General features: G+C 41.4%; 1 protein-coding gene across 2 annotated transcripts in view; it reads right to left on the reverse strand.

Annotated features, from left to right (window-relative positions):
* LOC115311423 (F-actin-uncapping protein LRRC16A) overlaps positions 1-18,370 on the reverse strand; it is a 45,734-nt gene that overhangs the window by 20,206 nt on the left and 7,158 nt on the right. The window contains exons 4-11 of one of the 2 annotated variants that reach the window (XM_029970088.3): positions 13,336-13,395; positions 13,113-13,240; positions 12,812-12,980; positions 11,180-11,253; positions 10,480-10,555; positions 10,129-10,217; positions 9,972-10,066; positions 9,030-9,071 (exon numbers count right to left, since the gene is read on the reverse strand). In XM_029970088.3, coding sequence (XP_029825948.1) covers positions 9,030-9,071; positions 9,972-10,066; positions 10,129-10,217; positions 10,480-10,555; positions 11,180-11,253; positions 12,812-12,980; positions 13,113-13,240; positions 13,336-13,395 — 733 coding nt within the window. The remainder of the gene's footprint in view (positions 1-9,029; positions 9,072-9,971; positions 10,067-10,128; positions 10,218-10,479; positions 10,556-11,179; positions 11,254-12,811; positions 12,981-13,112; positions 13,241-13,335; positions 13,396-18,370) is intronic. The other variant, XM_029970089.4, reaches the window with a different exon arrangement.

Below are 18,370 nucleotides of genomic sequence, written 5' to 3' on the forward strand. Positions count from 1 at the left end.
GCAAAATCAACATGCATAAGAAAATGGCATGTTCTTGCGATAAAAGAGCCTCTCCATGATACTTGCTTGAAGACTGCCATAATGTCAGAGTAATAGCAATACTTCAGACTAATTAGTCGGCAGAAGAACCTCATTAATGGGTGCTTTCACGGCTACTGCCAGGAGGCACCTACTTGACAAACTTCCTGGCAACTTTGACTCTTTACTTCAACAGCAACTTAGCTGGTAGGCATCTATACTTTTGTATCAGCATAACTAGGAAGAGGGCGAAAGCTATGGCCTCCCGTGAGCCAATCAGAGACACAGAGAGAAGCACATGACAGTACACTACAGAAAGCACACACTCCGACCGTTCATTGTTACATGCCTCGCTCAGATGCTCCGAGTGGCTTGCTGGGGCCGTACTACGGTGCCAAGAACGCATCTCCAAGCAGTGTGTTTGCCGTGTCCAAAGAAGTGGTTCCTCAATTTCCGCACGATGACATCACATAGTGTCACATTGTGTGCGGCTGCGATCCTGGTGGCGACACAGCAGTTGGGACGCCGCAATGACAGCGACTCTTGTATGCTCTCATTCTCTTCTTAAAACTTCTACGACTCACCGCCAGGATTGCGACATCCAACATCACGACACTTTGTCTTTTGGGACGTCATTTGTTGCCACTTGGGAGCCACTTTTAAGGCATGGGCGGAACAGGACGCTAAGCACACCAGCCGGAGACGCGTTCCAGGCATCACAGCCATACTTTCCGCAGTCCGCCAAGTTTTGTTCAAAGGGAGTATAGTGTGCCACTACAACCTTTCCATGTTTTCTGCAGCCAACGTTATTTAGCAATCGTGAACCACTGCAGTTGTGTCCCGTGAAAGTGCACTGGAAACAACTACAGTTCAATAAGATACTTTTAAACGAGGTTAGCGGTATTAGCATTAAAATGTCATTTTTCAACTATTTGTATATTCTTGCGAGCCTGACAAATGAGGGCTATGGGGCTGAGGTAAAACGCACGGAAGTGCCACAAAGCCTTAAAAATTTCAGGGGGAACAAAAATAAATTGATAGAGTGTGTGTGGCCAAACAATCATTTAAACTAAACAAAAAATAAATCCCATTGCAACCCAAGATGACTGCAATACACCCTTGCTTTGGGAGACTGTCATATGTTCTCTGTTTCAGAAAATGACCCTCCAATTTTCTATTTTCCTAGCACCCATAAAACCTATGAAATTCAATGAAACCCAAGCAAAAAATATAAGCTTTGTGCTAATTGACAAATAAGGTGCAGAGAGAGTAGAGAGAGTTGGCCAAACTCCCACATCATCTGAAAAATACCAAAGATTATTCATGATAAAATAATGCCCCTTGAGGCTGTTTTCATGTCAATTCAGGCAAGGTTTTGAGGTCGAGTTTTTGGCACATCGGTGATTTCGCTTCACATTGCACTACAAGAAACTTTGTCCAAATTGCAAGCTAAAAACATACTTTTCGTGTAAGGCTCGTCAAAACATTAGGCACTGGAGAAAATCGGCCATCTGCGTTAAGTCCTTATTTCAAACTCTTTTTGTACACATTCCACCCATTGAAAAGCATTACGAAAGAGTATGTGCCTTATCTCGCCACCCTGCCATCTCCTTCTGCACGATAAAGTCCGTTTGCTGTGGTCAGCATCACCATGGGAACGAAGCGTCTGCTTTATGGGCGACGGAGATGTTTTGGTGGCGCCACCCTGCGGGCGCCCTTTTGTGATGGAGCTGGTAGGATGCGAGCAGACGATGCACTATGTCAAAGCACGGAGTGGCTATGTTAGTTCACATTTGTGCTGATTAAAACGGTTTATTTATTAAAGAAACATGTATGATGTTTTTGTGAGTGATCATTCTAATGAATAATAGCCTGGAGCTTCACATTACAGCTTGCGTGGCGTGTGTTGAGGCTATTCACAGCCTCTCTAATTCTTTTTTCTTTTTTTGAATCCATGGATGTTGTAGAGAAAGGTTTTGCATTCACCAGAGTAGAAGACGTGCTCTTTTCTTAACTGTGCACGCGCACACAGTTGTGTTGCAAAGCGCCGCACATTTGTTTCAACTACATTGAGCTTGCCGATACCGACGCTTGTATCTAAGTGCGAGTCCACAGTTGCTGACGAGGAAATGCTCGCCAGCAACTGACGCTTAGCTACTTCTGCATCGAATATGTGGTAAAGAAGTTTGTCACATCACGACTTCTCCTCGAAGGAAAAGCAGAAATTTTCATAGATTCTTAAATTGTCGGACATGCCCTCCAAACTCATGCAACTGATTAATTGGTTCTATCCAATTTTTACTAAGAATTGTTTACTAATTTAAAATCGCTCGCTAAGAAGCACATTACGCATTACTCGCATTTGGGTCCCCAGAAATTAAACATAAAAACGGTAGTAATTCATAGCAGGGGTATGCCTCATTTTTTGAGGCACTGAAAAGTCAATGACTTACTAGATAAGGCTTAGATTGCAAGGGGGTCTCGCACATTTTGCGTTGACACAACAAATAGAAAAAAGCGCCTGTACCGTGCCGCAAAGTTTTCCACTTGTGAGCATCGCTGGAACGCGTATCAGAGTTCAGCGGATGCATGCAAGAAAACGAATGCAAAATCAAACTATTTTACACATAGCCTCCCAGAGATGTTGATAAATAATCCCTCAATATTTTATAATCAAACAAAAAAGACAGTTTCTCAGTGTCACTTAAAGGAGCTGTGCAACAATTTCAGTGCTTTGCTTAAAGGGAAGATGGGGCGGTTCTGCATTTGACAAAAAACACTTGAATTGTGTTCACTTGGCCGTTAGAATAACAGATATCACAATTCTGTTTCAATGTGATGCGCCAGAGAGCCATAAGAGCAATTTCAAAATGGGGCTGAAGCCCCGCTTCCTTAGCCTTGGGCAGCCAAAAAATCCGTCGATGACATCACATACAGCGGCTGTCTTTCGCGTTTTCTTGCGTTTAACAATACTTGCGCAGCAAATGGTTTGGGTATTCGGGTTCACAGGGTAAAAATACACTAAAATTCACTTCTAACTCATTTTTTTCAAGAAGCTCTGTAGCTTCCCTTTAAATAATTTGGGAGTCGGTGCCTCGACCTTTCTGAAGTAAAGAACAAAAAAACGCTTTTGCCTGCATGTCCTAGTTTTTATTTTAAAAAAATGACAAAGATTGAGGTTTTCGGCACCTCTCAACTCCTTCAACATCTTCAGAGTCACGTGCGCTGTGATGTGAAAGGAGGACGCACGGGGTTCCGGTGAAGCTCTCTCTCTAGAGCCATCAGTGAGCAGAGAGAACTCACCCATTCGCAATCATGTGACCATGTGCTTGTGCAGCGCGATCAACATGGCGAAAGGAGGAAAGTGCCAATGTGCTCGTTCAGGTCTGGCCATCCCCGTCCGGCTCTGCCCCCGCCCAACCGGCTCCTGGCAACTGTTCACGGTAGCAGATAGAGCCGACGGTTTTGTTGACCTCGGATAGATGGTGCCACTAAAATTCTGGATAATCAAAGTTTTGTCGAGGATACCAGGTTTTTGATGCATTTATACTTATGTTGGAACGACAAGATTTATGGAAAAATTGCCTTTTATCGAGCAGGTATTTGCACAACTTGCTATATTTCTACACGTCCCCTTTGATGTCTCGCTGCGTGGCTCTCATGGCCGCCACTTGCGGCTGCAGGTCGGAAAATGTTTTAATTTTTGCCTCGCGATTACGCGGCGGAATCGCAACATTCTGAAGGAAGGAGATGTGTTTTCTGTACTTCGTGACAAGATAAACAATGTCAAAAGTAGAAGATGCAAATTCTTTCAATGTTAAAATCGTTGCACAGCTCCTTTTAGTCTTCAAATGGTGATCACGTGCCCAGCAAAGAATGTGTCAATACGTTAAATAATATGTTCATTGAAGAGTCTTCAAATGTTAGCAATCTTGATAGTCCTTTAATGGAATGTGCCCGTTACCTACCAATTAATTATATTTCTGTCGATCCTGTTGGTATAACTAAGATTACTGATGGGCTGAAGTTGTCTTCTTCATCAGGTGTGGATGGAATTAACTCCCTGTTTCTTAAAAATACTAAAATGTACTCCTAACTAATGTTACTAAATATTCTGAACAGTCACTGCGAGAAAGTGCTTGACCCTCTGACTGGAGAGCAGGGAAGGTGGTTCATATTCCAAAAGGTGGGAATAAACATTCTCCCAACAACCACCGTCCTATCTCAATAACCAGCATCCCATGTAAACGCCTCGAGCACAACATCCTTTCCCACCTCGTGAGATTCTTAGAGACGAATAATTTCTTCACCACAGCACAACACGGATTTCGTAAATCATTGTCATGTGAAACTCAGCTTCTAACATTCACCCATGACATTCATTCTATCGTTGACCGTGGCTCCCAGGTAGACTGCATTTTCTGAGACTTTGCCAAAGCATTGGATAAGGTGTGTCACAAGCTTTTTCTACTAAAGCTGGGTAAACTCAACATCGACCCTAACCCTTCGCAATTTGTTTCAGTCACTAATAGCGTGTCTCCACTTGTGTCCGTTAATTCTGGCTATCCTCAAGGGTCAGACTTAGACCCCTTATTATTCTTAATTTATATTAACGATTTGCCTATCCATGTGTCTTTGTCTATCTGTCCCTCTGCCGATGATTGTGCAATTTAGAGTGAAATTCAAGATATTTCTGATTTGTTTTCACTTCAATCCGACATTAACTCTGTCTCTCGTTGGTGCAAGTCGTGGCCAATGAAACTAAACACTAATAAATGTAAACAGATGAGAGAGTCCCATAAACCTAACAACGGCCCGTGTTATTACTTTGATGACAACTCTTTGGAACAAGTATCATCTTACAAATATCTCGGTGTTCACTTCTAACCACTCATGGAAACCCCATGTTCAGCATATCACTTCTCGTGCTAACTGCATGTTGGGCTACATAAAATGTAACTTCCCATTGGCACCTATTTCACTTAAATTGATTTTATATTAAAAATTTAATCCAAACAAAGCTGGAATATGCAGCTTCTATCTGGGATCCGAGTCACAATACCCTCGTCATGGCGCTAGAGGCTATCCAAAATCGCTCAGCTCGTTTCATCCTATCGAACTATCATCGCACTGCTAGTGTCAGATTGATGAAAATGGGTTTATCTTTACCATATCTTTCTCTGTGCTGTAATATTTCATGTTTATTTCACAAAATTAATTTTCATAATCTCATCTCACACGCTTATTATAGCTCTCCCCTTCTACATTTTGTCCTGTGTTGATCATCAACATAAAGTAGGCGTCCCAAGCTCACTAACAACTGCATCTCACTCATCATTTCTTCCTCGCACAACACAAGAATAGAACCACCTCCCTGGTTTAATTGATACCATCACTGACCCTAATTTATTTTGAAATGCCATCACTAACCATATTTTTCAACGGTTCACGCAAATTTGTTGCAGTGCTTCCTCCCATCTTTTTGTACCTGCTCTCCCCCTCAATAATGCCTTTGGGCCCTGAGAAATAAATAAGTAAATAAATAAATAAATAAGCAGGGATTTATTTGAAACAACTTCAGAAGCCAGCCTCCACTTCTCCTGCCAGTTATTTTGAGGAAATGTTTGTTTACAAATATACAAAATTCAAAAAGGAATCAACATAGAACTAATAAGAGACCAGCACTCGCAGAATACACTGGAACCAACAGGGATACACCGAGTCGCTTTTATTGAAGTGTTTACTACACACGCAAGAAGTTCTCGAATATTTCACTTTACTATCTTCAATTTGATGAGACATTCCTTTCTCAGTTTGATTTTGTCCGAATCATAATAAAAAATACACCCTATTCGCCAAGGTTGATGTTGTAAAGAGGTAAAGCACTGGATATTCCATTTTCATCATCCAGCTTTTTGTACTGGGGTAGAGAACAGCACACCACCATCCCAGCGCTTCAAACACCTCAGCACCAAAAGTGTTTGTTAGCACGACTACGCATGCCACGGTTTCAAGCTTTGGTAAAATGTCCTACTATAAATATCTCTTCACCAAATAAAGACAACGCGTGAAAAAGGCTTTGCCACGCATTAACCAAACAGCACATGAAGCGAGCTGACAAGCCAAGGGATCCAAGATCTGCGCGGTCTGTCCCAGCCTGTCGTCCCCGTGATGTCACAAACGATGATGATGATAGCTAGAGAAGCACTGCCTGCAGTTCGCGCACGCCGCCAATAGAGGAATGCACGAACGCAGCGTCTGAAGCCAGCAACGAGAGACGCAATCTTTCAAAAGACATCTGCTAACGTGACTGCCGCAACGCTAGCAAAAGTCAGACGTGCCATTATGAAAGTCAATGCTCGGAGCAGAAAGCAATCACCTGGCGAACCCTTGGCGACTCCAACGGGGCTTGGTACCTGCTCGGGCCTGAGGTTATATTAAAGATTTCCCGAGTGAAGCGAGGGGTGACCGTGAGCAGTGCAGTCTGTTTGGCAGCCTAGCTTGGAGCCCAAGCTAGCGTTCCGCAATGGTAGCAGAGTGCATTCGGAAGATGCCGAGGCTGTAGCTGACCTCCGACACTGCATTCGCGTGCGTGTCTATTGACATTCGGTGACCATAGCAGGTGTGGAAGGAGGCGATGGTGTACCAAGATCGGGTGCATACCTGTTCTTTTTCCATGCTTTTCAATGGGCGAAATGTGAACAACCGCAGATGGCCGACTTTCTCGAGCACCTAACATTTTTATAAGCCTTAAACAAGAAACATGTTTTTTTGGCCATCCAAGGGCTGGTTTTTATTCCCTGGAACATGGGGCTAAAGAATCAAACTGCAGAATTTTTAATTTTGACCAAAAAGGTGTGTGTTCTGGGAGCATTGTTGAAATGAAGGACAGCGCAAAACGGCAAGCTTGAAGGATTTTTTTTTCCAAGTTGTTGACCACCCAAGTGGTCAAGGCGAAAACTGATGCTTCTCCAATCGGTTAGGGATTGCATGTTTGACTGCTCGCAATTTTCTAATTTTTCAAGATGAAGCACAAGAACTCTTTTGTCACACTCTCAAAGTAGATTTCATTAGGCTTAAGGAATTGAAAAAGCTCTTATAATTTAAAATAATAATAATAAAGTTTTTCTTTGATGATTTTCAACAAAGTTTGGCAAGTTCTTAAGTGTGAACTTTTTTAGAAATTTTAATGACTCTGACATTACCAGAAAGCTCAAATCTAGCTCTTTCCAATGAATAGAAACTCAATATCATATATGCAATATAACATTTGTTACATACATTTGAATGAGTAAACGTTTTGAAAATCGAGCTATTGCAAAATCAATTTTCTCACAGGTTCTACATCCAAAAGTGGCATTGTGCGGCAGAGTCTGCACAAGTTTCCGAAAGATCAACGGGATCGGGATCAATGGCTGGCTGCAATTCCGGCAGAACAGTTGCGGGCACCTCGGAAATTGGACGCGACCCGATTTATATGCTCCTTGCATTTTGTGGAAAGGGACTACATTGAGTTTGCAGGAGTCAAAAAGGGAGTCCCATACCATATAGTTCAACAATGTTTCGTCCACAACATTTGTTGTTTTTTCATTAATAATTGAAAAAAAAAAAAAAAAAACGACTGTTCGCCTTTGTTACTTTACAGTTTCAAATAGTCGTTTTCACAAATCGTTTTATACGAGACCCAATAGGGGACAACTGCCTGAGCGATGTCTTCAGTCACGAGAAAGGGCGACGACACTGAGACGTCTTCGTGTGAATCGGCTTGGTGGTTGGGTGTTCTCTTTTGAAGGAAGACAAATTCGCCGATACCGCGAACGACAGTTTTGAAGTAGAGGTCCCACTCCCGTTGTCCGAAGCCGCCGCTATCGCTGTCCAGCCCGCGAGTCCCACGATATGCGATATGACTCCATGTTGAGAATTACGCAGTGAATGCACAGAATGCTTCCGAATCTCTGTGCAACTTTTTTTTTCTTTTCAGTCAACGTATTTGAAGCTTTTAGGAGCTGCAAAAAATGGGTTTCATCTTTTTTTCTACTTTTAATATTAATATTTAATATTGCTAAATTTCCCGCTAAATTTAGTGGGGAATTTTTTTCTGCTAAATTTAGCCGAGAAATTTGGGGAATTTTTTCTGCTAAATTTAGCGGGGAATATTTTCTGCTAAATTTAGCCGTGAAATTTTTCTGCTAAATTTGGCGGGTTAAGTTTCCCCACCAACTTTAGCGGAGATTTTTTTCCGCTAAATTAGCTGGAAAATTTCTCCGCTAACTTTAGCGGGGAAACGTCCCATAATGCAACGCGTGGTTAAGCCGCCGCCAACACCGCTCGACCCGAAAACGGGCGCCTAAAAGCTGTGCTCTAAAAATGTAATTTCTCGATACTCAAGCCCTCCAAAACATGAAAATGTAAAAAGGAGATGCAAACATAGTGTCAGTCTCACTTTCAGTAAAGGTGCCAATATCCTTATATTAAAAAGAGTGAAATTTTGAATATAAAGACATGCCCACAGTAACAATACAAGAGGACAACACATGCTGAAAAATTTTGCTTCACAGCAAAAGCATGAGCCAAGCAAAAGTTACTATTCCTTTTTCACATATGTTCAAAAGTAGCAAAAGTTTGTGTCAGTAAACCTCATAACCTGTTTTTTTCTTCAAGTGCAGCATTCAGAAGCCTGCAATTGACGCTATCCAACAATTTTTTTTAGGCAGCAGAGTAATCAACAAGGTTCTACCGTGCCTTTGAGTTTTCCGGTTGGGGAAACTAAGCCAAGTGTTAGTGATGCTACATGCACAAACTGTGCAACTTGTGTAAACAACTGCAAGTTACCTCGCTTTAACAAATGTGTGAAAAAGACTAATACCAGAAATGGAAGAGAGGGTGCATATAGTGTGTCAAGAGTATGCCAACAATCACAGTACACGTGCTACTACCACTACTGCAGGCAACATGCTCGTCAAAAAGACTGTGTGCACATGCATACACAGAAATTATTTGGAACTTCAGACCTTGAGTAATTTTGGCAATGATCCCACAGAGACTACTGAGCCCTGTACACAAAAAAGCAAAAAACTGTAGAGCCACAAATGACAAGGGTATACCAGTTGATTCTGCTGGAAACACTGGCTCTCGTCAGTGAAACATGTTTGCAAAAAGTGACTAAGATCATTAAAAGATAGTACAAAATCAGACTAACATTAACAAGAAAAAAAAAAAAAAGCAGTAAGCAGCAAAGTTCAATATGTTGGTACTCCCCGCCCACTTAATCAATGCAGAGAGGCTAACTACACTAAAACATCCAGTAACTTTCAAAAGTCTTGCACTACGCAAGGTCCAGGCCACCTTTGTAAAAGATGACCCAAACTTAGATGCCATAATAAATTAAATCGGTAAAGGTTTTTACAAGGGGTCAGAAGTCATAGGAATTTTAGCCTCTACGAGCAAATGGCAGAAGTTAAGGTTGATGCTAAGCACACACACTGTGCCTGTGCAGACAACATGCCTCTCAAATTTTCTTGCCTAGCAAACTCAAGTGCAAGACCTGGGTACTTCCCCAGCCAGTGAAAGAACTTGAGCTGTACCTACTTTAGGTCATTTGAGACCTTTTGGAGACCTCTTGGCCATTTGTATATTTCTTCATCTTTGGTCATTAAATAGCTCGAAGAAGAAAAGGAGAGAGAGAAAAAAAACACACATACAGCAAGGACTGGTGCTATGTGTGTGTTTTCTTTATTATTATTGTCTTGCTTGCACTATTTAATATTTATCAGCATGAACCATCTAGCCCAATCAAGAGTCGTGCTACTTGATCTTTCCTTGCACTCCTACTTTTCCATCAGCTTTAATCAATTCCCGACAGGTGCCTGCACATACTCTTTGCTATGCCCATTAAATATGGGAGCAGCCTCATGAAAACAAATGCAGCAACTTTTTAAAGCATCCTGGCTTACCCTTGTCTTCAATCAAGTTGTTGGACAGGTCTAGGGAGTTCAATGGCGAATTGGGATTGGCAATCAGTGTCATGGCGAGCTTATGAGCAAACTCCCTGAAACAGAAATGAATGAATGATGTCATGCACATACCTCTGCATGCACCTCACAAACATACCATTTGATACCAGTGTTGTCCAGGTACAATTCCTCCAGTGACACAGAGCGCTTCATCATCTGGAGTACTTGTTCAAGTGCTTCTGATGCCTGGAATGACATCAGAAAATCCATTAACATTTTTTAAATGCAAATGGATTTAGTTTCTACAGGTCCGCAGCTGTGCAAGCATCCATATCTGATGTACTTTCCATGAAACACAGGCTACTCAATTGCACAATCATGTAAAACAGCGCAATCCTTAGGTGTGATTAGTTATGTCAATGTGGACTGTTATTGCCCATGCAAGTTTTTGATGAGGAGTACTATAAAAGTGCTGCAGCTACAACTGCAAAGAGTATGCACTACTTACGAGTTTCACATTGCTTGCCTTAAACTTTGTGAACCATGCATTGTAACAAAGTGCTGATATGATTGGCACCAAATCTCTGAAATACATACACAAAAAATACAGCATTACAAACTATTGACGACTGATCCAGACACACATGCTCTAGTGATACCCGAAATGTAAGCAATAATAAAGGCACCAGCATTCTCTAAACTGCCAATATGCAAAATAAACATTAAACCTGTATTCATTTTTTTTATTGATTATATTAGAATATAACAGCAACACCAAAAGCCCACTCCTACAGACTGCTGTCTCTGTTGAAAAGACTGAGCAAAGTTTTCAGGAGAGCCACGATGAATTGAACAGTACCGTGCAATGTAAAGATAAAATTTAGCCCAAATATTAGGAGTCTGGATCAGCAGCATTCTACTTGTTCCCAATTTTTGTAAAGTCTAAAGCAATATGATATAGTCAACAAAATATGCATTGAATCGGAAAACCTATGGGAAGGGGATCAATCAAGGTGGGAACAAAGATCCATTACAGACAATTTAACCACAGCTCCTTGCACCAATGCAGAAATGACGTATACTTCTGGTACACATTTAGATAGGTAGAACTAAAAATCAGACAAGAAACGTCAATGGGTGAATAGAAACCAAGCAATGAAACAAATGAGCCCTATTCCATGATAGAAACCAACAAACTGCCAACCTACCGTCCTTCTAAGTGATCGAAGTCCAAGAGTGACAGCTCTTTGGTGTCATGGGACAGGTAAATGGTATCCACATCCTAAAATAAAAACATGAATGCACATGCATCAAACAATGGATTGCAATCAGTCGATAACTGGCTGAAAACAGGACCAAGCAAACCAATGTTGGATAAAGTACATCTAAAACCTACTGGAAATAAAGTACAAAGTAAATTAGAATTTATGTACTTGAAGAAAAGTAGTAGTAAGTATGCCAGGCTCAATGTACTTGAAGTAAAGTATTATAAATACAATGTACTTTCAAAGTGAATAAGTACAAGTACTTTTTAACACAATCTTTCAGGATGCGCTTCCATTCCCCTATAGTGGTTTTGCTTTTTTAAACTGGTATGCGTTGCCCCAGAGGTAATCGGAGGTGCATTAGTTATTGTCTGAAATGGCAGAAAATATTGGATGAAGTCAAGTGGCCAGAGAATAGGTAATTACGGAAATGGTGCCATATTCATAAGTCCCTCCGAGTTCTCAATTCTCTGCCACTTGCACTGGCTTGCACTCAAGGAGGTTAAACGTACTGGGAGAGAGTGTGACCTCAGCCCCATAGCTTCTGCAAACGATTTCCTCGTAGAGGAGTGTCCTCTCCTAATAGTTTTAACCTCCTCGCTTGCACTGACCGAGCAAGTAGCTAGAGTTTGAAATTCTGTGGGAACACTGCCCCCAGCACAAGCAGAGCGATGGGTCGTCTGCACGCATTTCTGGCGAGAGTAAAAAGTTGACAAAGCATAATTTTGTGATAAAAGTTTGACAAGACCAAACTTGAGGGATGTACTTTGAAGCCGGGAGTTGTACTTTCCTCAAAAAGTACCAGAAAAAATACCTTAAGCACAAGCACATACTCAGAGAATGAACTTCAAGTAGAGTACAAGTTTTCTAAACCTGTGTGAAGTAGTATTTTAAGTACAATGTTCTTTAAACACTTTCTTACACTGATGTAAACACATCCAAGGACAGGGGCATAATAAAACTGACATCTTGTTTGAGTACCACGAGTCAAGGATCATCAGTGATTGGTTACGAAGGCATCCACAAACAATGCTCCAAATGCAACCTCACAGGTGTTACAAGTTCATGAGCTTCATCAGAGTTCAATGCTGCATCTTAATGTGAAACATTCTTTGGTTCGTCAGGGTGGGTCGCCAGGTTTAGTGAAGCCCAAAAACTTGACCACGAAGCTCAATGCTGGATGGCTGGTGCAAAGGTCATGTGATCAACACTGACTGGCTGATTCCGGCGAGTATGGGGGGCTTTGGAAAACTGCCAGGCTTCAGAACCCGACTAGCGCCAGTATCTTCATTCCAGGAACTGCTATCAAGTTGATATGCCGCGTGTTAAGTTATGTAATGAAGAGCATCCCGAGCGTAGGTGCCGGGCTCGGTAACGTTCCAGAGCAAGGGCCAAAACATTTCACGTGTAACACAATTGCCCAACAATTTGCTACAGAATTTTTTTTTTTAACTGTTATGAGGTAAAGGGACCAAAAAGTGATTTAAATTGAACCACCAAATAGGTGATCATGAGTGTCTACTGTGCATAAAGCAAAATTAAAAACTATAATTAGTCTTCTCAGACAAGGCTCACCCATGCCACATCCTCCCGGAAAGGCAGATTGTGGAAGTCACACATGCAGATGTACTGGGCCGAGAAGTTTCCACACGGCCCGGGGTCCGAGGCTTCGGCTGATTGATTGAAGTCTAACATCGGCTGAAGTCTCGCTGCGGGAACCGCCTCCACTCTCCTGATTATCAACCTGCACCCGTAATCAACTCTATCACTCACCCAAACAAAGGCAAAATGATGCTGGTCCCCACTCCAAGAGGTAAACAATGCACAGAAGCAGAAGTCAACTACAAACAATGTCAATGAGGAAAGCCAGACTCACTCTAAAGGCACTTGAGGAAATATGCTCTTCACAGCTGTCCCTAGCTGGATGATCATGTGGTCAACATCGTTTGACTCGGGGTCGATGGAATAGAAAGTGTACACTTTGTTCTCTATCGACAGGCATAGCTACAAGATAAGAGATGGATTATGCCATTATTGACAAGAAGAAAACTCAACAGTAAAGTTGCATTAGACATGAAGACAAAGCCAACCATTCCTACCTGATTTGGTTTCTTGCTTTCTATTGTTTGAATTTCTAAGTAGTGGAAAGAGTGTTCAATCTGTAAGGGAGGAAGCAGTTGACATATTCAAGCTTTTCCATTTGCCAACACATTCTCACTTGGCATGTTTTAGGCATCACTTTTTTCTTCCCCCTTCATTTCTTCTGTGTTTCACATACAGTGTATTAAAACATGAAAAAAGGATCTTTTTTACAAAAGAGGGTATGTGAAATATAACCTTTCCTTTTTTTTTTTTTTTTTGCAGAAGAAAAAAAAAAGGAAGAAGTAGATTTTGAAAACTTGTAGTTAGGTCCACACCTGCAAAGAGCATTTCCAGTCTCATTCACGTCTGGGACAATTACAAAATATCTTTTCAACATACCATTTTTTCAGTAGATATGTCACATTAGTATCTACCGTTTGACAATAGAGTTTTAGTAGACCGTTCCGATGGGCCTCCTGCGCTGAAGCTATGAGCGTATCGTGGCGCCCTTCGGTGGGGTGCGATAGAGTGTCCAAGCAGTACAATCCCGCGGCCCCGCACAATAACAAACCTGTTCGGGCGGTTGTTTACCTCTGCACGCAGCAGTTATCTGTGCATTCGCGTGGTCACAACTCAAAATGTGTCACCTGTAGTGGCCACTGCACAACATTACCCCGGGAAACCAAGCTTGCCGCAAGCTTCGTCCAAGCACATAGAAACCTGCGAGCAAGCAGCACGACCTCTATGCGTGCGAAGCGTTGCCATCAACAGTATTGTTGTGTCATCAACTGTCAGGAAGAACACCGGAGTAAACTTGTACAGATTCTTATCGAAACTGTACAAAGTTGAGTGGAGGAAATGCTGAATATACTAGCCGCCCAGCACACCGAATCAGCGAGACTTGTTTCTCTCGCCCTCCAAGTTGTTCTGCTACGGCAAAGCCACTCGATCGAGTGGCCGTGGCATGCATCGAAGCTTGAGTCATGCAAATAGTACGAACAGGAACACGTTATACTGTCCGACCAGTGGAGAGATCCAATTGAACTACGTCTTTTGCAATGTGAGATCAGCAATAAAGCGCCGTCTCAAGCGAGAGCTTTCCTTTAAAAAGATGAGAGTGCGCACACACCTATGCACTACAGACGGCAACAAGCATGTGCTGAGGCTGGAGCTCCTACTGCTGATCTTATGTTGCGTGAAGCCTACGGTGCAAATGTGTGAGAAAAGCTGCGAGAGCTCTGGAGAAGCAGCGTGTAGTAGGAACGATGAGCTCGGCCGAAAGACGGTTGGTCGCCGCTCAATCACTTGCGTCTGCTTTCATGCATTTTCGAGGTTGGTCATCAGCTGATCGCGTTGACTGTAAGGCGGGACTGCAGTTTGGGAGATTTTGCTTACAAGGCGTAATGCTTACTTCAAGCCCGACGTCACAAGAAGCTCGCTTTTTTTGCGAGTAACAGCGCGCCGACACCAAATTGGCGGCTTTTTGTAAGGCGCAGACATAGCTTGCATTGCCGAGTTTCTTCCCTTTACGAAGTGTTGAGAAACGAAAGCTTTCCACGTTTGAAGTCGGCTCGATTCTGTGCCGTAGAACAATCGCAGGGGGGGGGGGGATTCATACAGCCGGCCAACGTTTTCACGCAGGACAAATTCAAATGCGCAAGTTTGTACTACCCAATACTGAAAAAAAAATCTAAGGAGGCACTGCCAGTCGGTTTTTACAGTTTTTCCACAGTGCCTCCTGGGCAATGCAACAGGCCTATATTTCTGATAATGGTACCCAATAACGATGATGTGATGTACAGTGTACTCAACTGTTAAATATAAGTGGGGAGCAGTGGCCGGAGAGACTGCATGCATCATCTACCGGCTCACTCTGGCAGCTTGTACAGCAGTTGTTTTCTGGAGTTACACTCCCAGCTCGGCAACAATCACCAATGCAATGCGTGACTCGGCAATAAAAAAAAAAAAAAATCCCTTTTGATTTTGTTTTCTGTTTCGCTATTGTATTTTGAAAAATGATTGTTCTATCAATAAAGCTATGTTCTATGTTCTATGTTGTTTAAAGAAGGTGGCCTTTATCAGAGAAACTGCAAGATCACCAGATATTGGTAGTCAGCATGGTAAATGCGTATGTGACTAAACAGAGTGGCAAAAACAACAAAACAAACAAGTAAAAGTTTAAAGCGTGGGTGATAAACAAAGAAAGGAGGAGGTCATGTGATAATTCTATTGATAATTGTATCGGGGAGTGGAGAGGAGTGGTGGCAATCAGACAATCTCAAGAGCCGCCGCCTTATTCTCTGCGGCATCACGGATTTGCCTATACAAAATGCTTTAAAGTGTGAACTGATATCTGAATTTACCCAAGTTACTGAAGATTATGAGCTATTGTGTGTACGTTACAAAGAATGTTTTTTTTTTTTTTTGCCGTTGTGTATTGTGTATCTAGAAATGTATCCAACTTTATTGATTTCTTTGATATCTTTTGCAACTTTACAACAGTGAACCGTTATGTCCTTTTTCTCGGTGGTGATTACAATATTAACATCCATGCAAACACAACAGCGCAACAGGCCTTCATGCAGGCGATTGATATAAATGGCTTTGACTATTTGAAACGCAAGCAACGAGAGTCACTGGCTCCAGATCAACTTTAATTGATTTCTTTGTCACTAATTGTGATGTATCCTCTATAATAGCCAATGTTATTAGCGTTGATATCAGCAACCATCCACCAATATTTCTGTTGATTAACAAACCTCGTGCAGTAGAAAAGGCCCGTTACAAAAAACTTTTGAAGTGCGAAATGTTACTGATGTTACAATGGGGGTGTTTAGAAATGCTTCACTCGCCATAAATTGGGAAACAGTTTACTTGGAATTAGATGCCAATCGCGCATATGAATCCTTTTTACAAACATTTAAAAAGCTGTACAATGAGAGTTTTCCTTATAGAATCGTAAAACTGCCTACAAAATTGCACAAGCCATGGATGACGAAAGAGTTATTGCAAAAAGTGCATAACAAAACCAGCATGTACCAGCGCTTTTTAAATACAAGAGACTTCGAAGACCTAAGAGCCTTCAAAAGGTATCGTAACCAACTAACTGGCTTGTTAAGACGCGCGAAGTCCGCATACTACACAACTCTCTTTACAAGAGATGATAATAAAAATTTGCGCATACTCTGGGAATGGGTAAACAAGGTCTTGCGTCCTCACCACGAGCGTCAAATATTAGATAATATAAACTGCGGAGACGACCATTTGTCCGGCTGTGCTTTGGCAAATGCACCTAACTCTTTTGTTAGCCAATGAAGTGATATAGCTTTACCTCCAGATGGGCTTGACACTAGCAGCTATATGAAGCATAATTTTGAAAACTCTTTTTTTATGAGCCCTTTTGATGAGGATGAAGTGTTTGCAGTTTTTAGAAACTTGGAGAACTCCAGGAGTCAAGATGTAGACGATTTTAACATCAAAGTGATTAAGCATACTCTCAACATAGTGGTACCGGTGTTAACGTATATATTTAATCTATCATTTTCTTCTGGTGTTTTTCCTGAAGCAAGGAAGTGTGCTAAGGTTGTCGCTTTGTTTAAAGGTGGAGACAAGAATACGTTTAAAAACTACAGACCTATTTCTCTTTTATCCATTTTTTTCTAAAGGTCTTGAGAAAATCATTCATAAAAGACTTTATGTTTACCTAGAAAAATTTTCAATGATTTCTAATAGTCAGCACGGTTTCCGAAAATATTGCTCAACTGAATCAGCACTGTTAGTACAAAAGCAACAAATTATAGAATGTTTTGAGAATAAAGAACTCATCATGGGCATATATATTGACTTCTCCAAAGCGTTCGATTTAATTAATCACAAAATTTTGTTCATGAAGCTAGAAAATTACGGTATACGTGGAACTACTGTCGACCTATTTAAGTCATACCTACAGTACCATACGCAGTTCATTAATAATAATAACTATTTTTCAACCATTCAAAAAAATTAGAACTGGTGTACCTCAGGGTAGTGTGCTTGGACCACTCTTGTTTATAATCTTCATAAATGGCACTGAAAATTGCGTACCACATGCAAACCTTGTGTCTCATGCCGATGATATGACTATTTTTATTAAAGGCGGCTCAGCAGATGATATAGAAAGGAAAGCAATAGGAGTTCTTTTAAACATTGACTTGTGGACCAAAGTAAATGAACTAAAAATAAATCCTGAAAAGACTAAATGTGTGCTATTTCGACCTCGAAGTAGACAAATATCTTATTCGTTTCAAATAACCTTAGGCTCATCAACACTATATTCCGCGACAACTTTTCTTGGCAATGCAGTGGAAGGTACAGGCCCGCGTTCCCTCTCATTTTGAGTTAGCGTGGGCTCTCCTCCTCTGCCCGGAAATGGGGGAGGAGGAGAGCCTGCGTACACTCAAAATGGGAGAGGGGACGCAGGCCTGTACCTTCCACTGCATTGCCAAGAAAAGTTGTCGCGGAGTATAGAGGTGGTAAAGCCGGTAAAAACACTGGGTGTACTTTTCACTGAATCATTATTGAATGAGCGTTGTTGAACATGTCCATAAAAGCCAGTAAATCTATTGGTCTCCTTTGTAGAAACCGCTATGTCTTTCCAACAAAAGTAAAATTACTTTTATATTACTCTTCGGTTTATACTCACTATGTATATTGTTATTTAGTTAGGGGCCAAACAACAAAACATAACTTAACAAGACTACTACTAACCCAAAAGAGGGCTATGAATTGTTTCAAACGTTTCTTTTTTTGCACCCTTCTAAGGAACTCTTTTTCAAGCATAGTTGGTGACTTATAATGTAGCCTTAAAACATAACAATACTTTTTTTTATTTCTGCACCGTCATGTTTAACTAAGTTAGATGATAAATACGTTACCCACCATGGCGAGACCTGGAATGTTTCAACACCCCGCACTAATTATGGTTTTACATGATTAAAGTATGTGTTGCCATCTTTACTAAATGAACTTGAAGCAAATGATGTGTGTATATCTGGAAAGTCAAATCGAATGTTA

The sequence above is a fragment of the Ixodes scapularis genome, unplaced genomic scaffold (assembly GCF_016920785.2).
Source record: "Ixodes scapularis isolate PalLabHiFi unplaced genomic scaffold, ASM1692078v2 PGA_scaffold9__187_contigs__length_104089568, whole genome shotgun sequence".
Lineage (NCBI taxonomy): Eukaryota > Metazoa > Arthropoda > Arachnida > Ixodida > Ixodidae > Ixodes > Ixodes scapularis.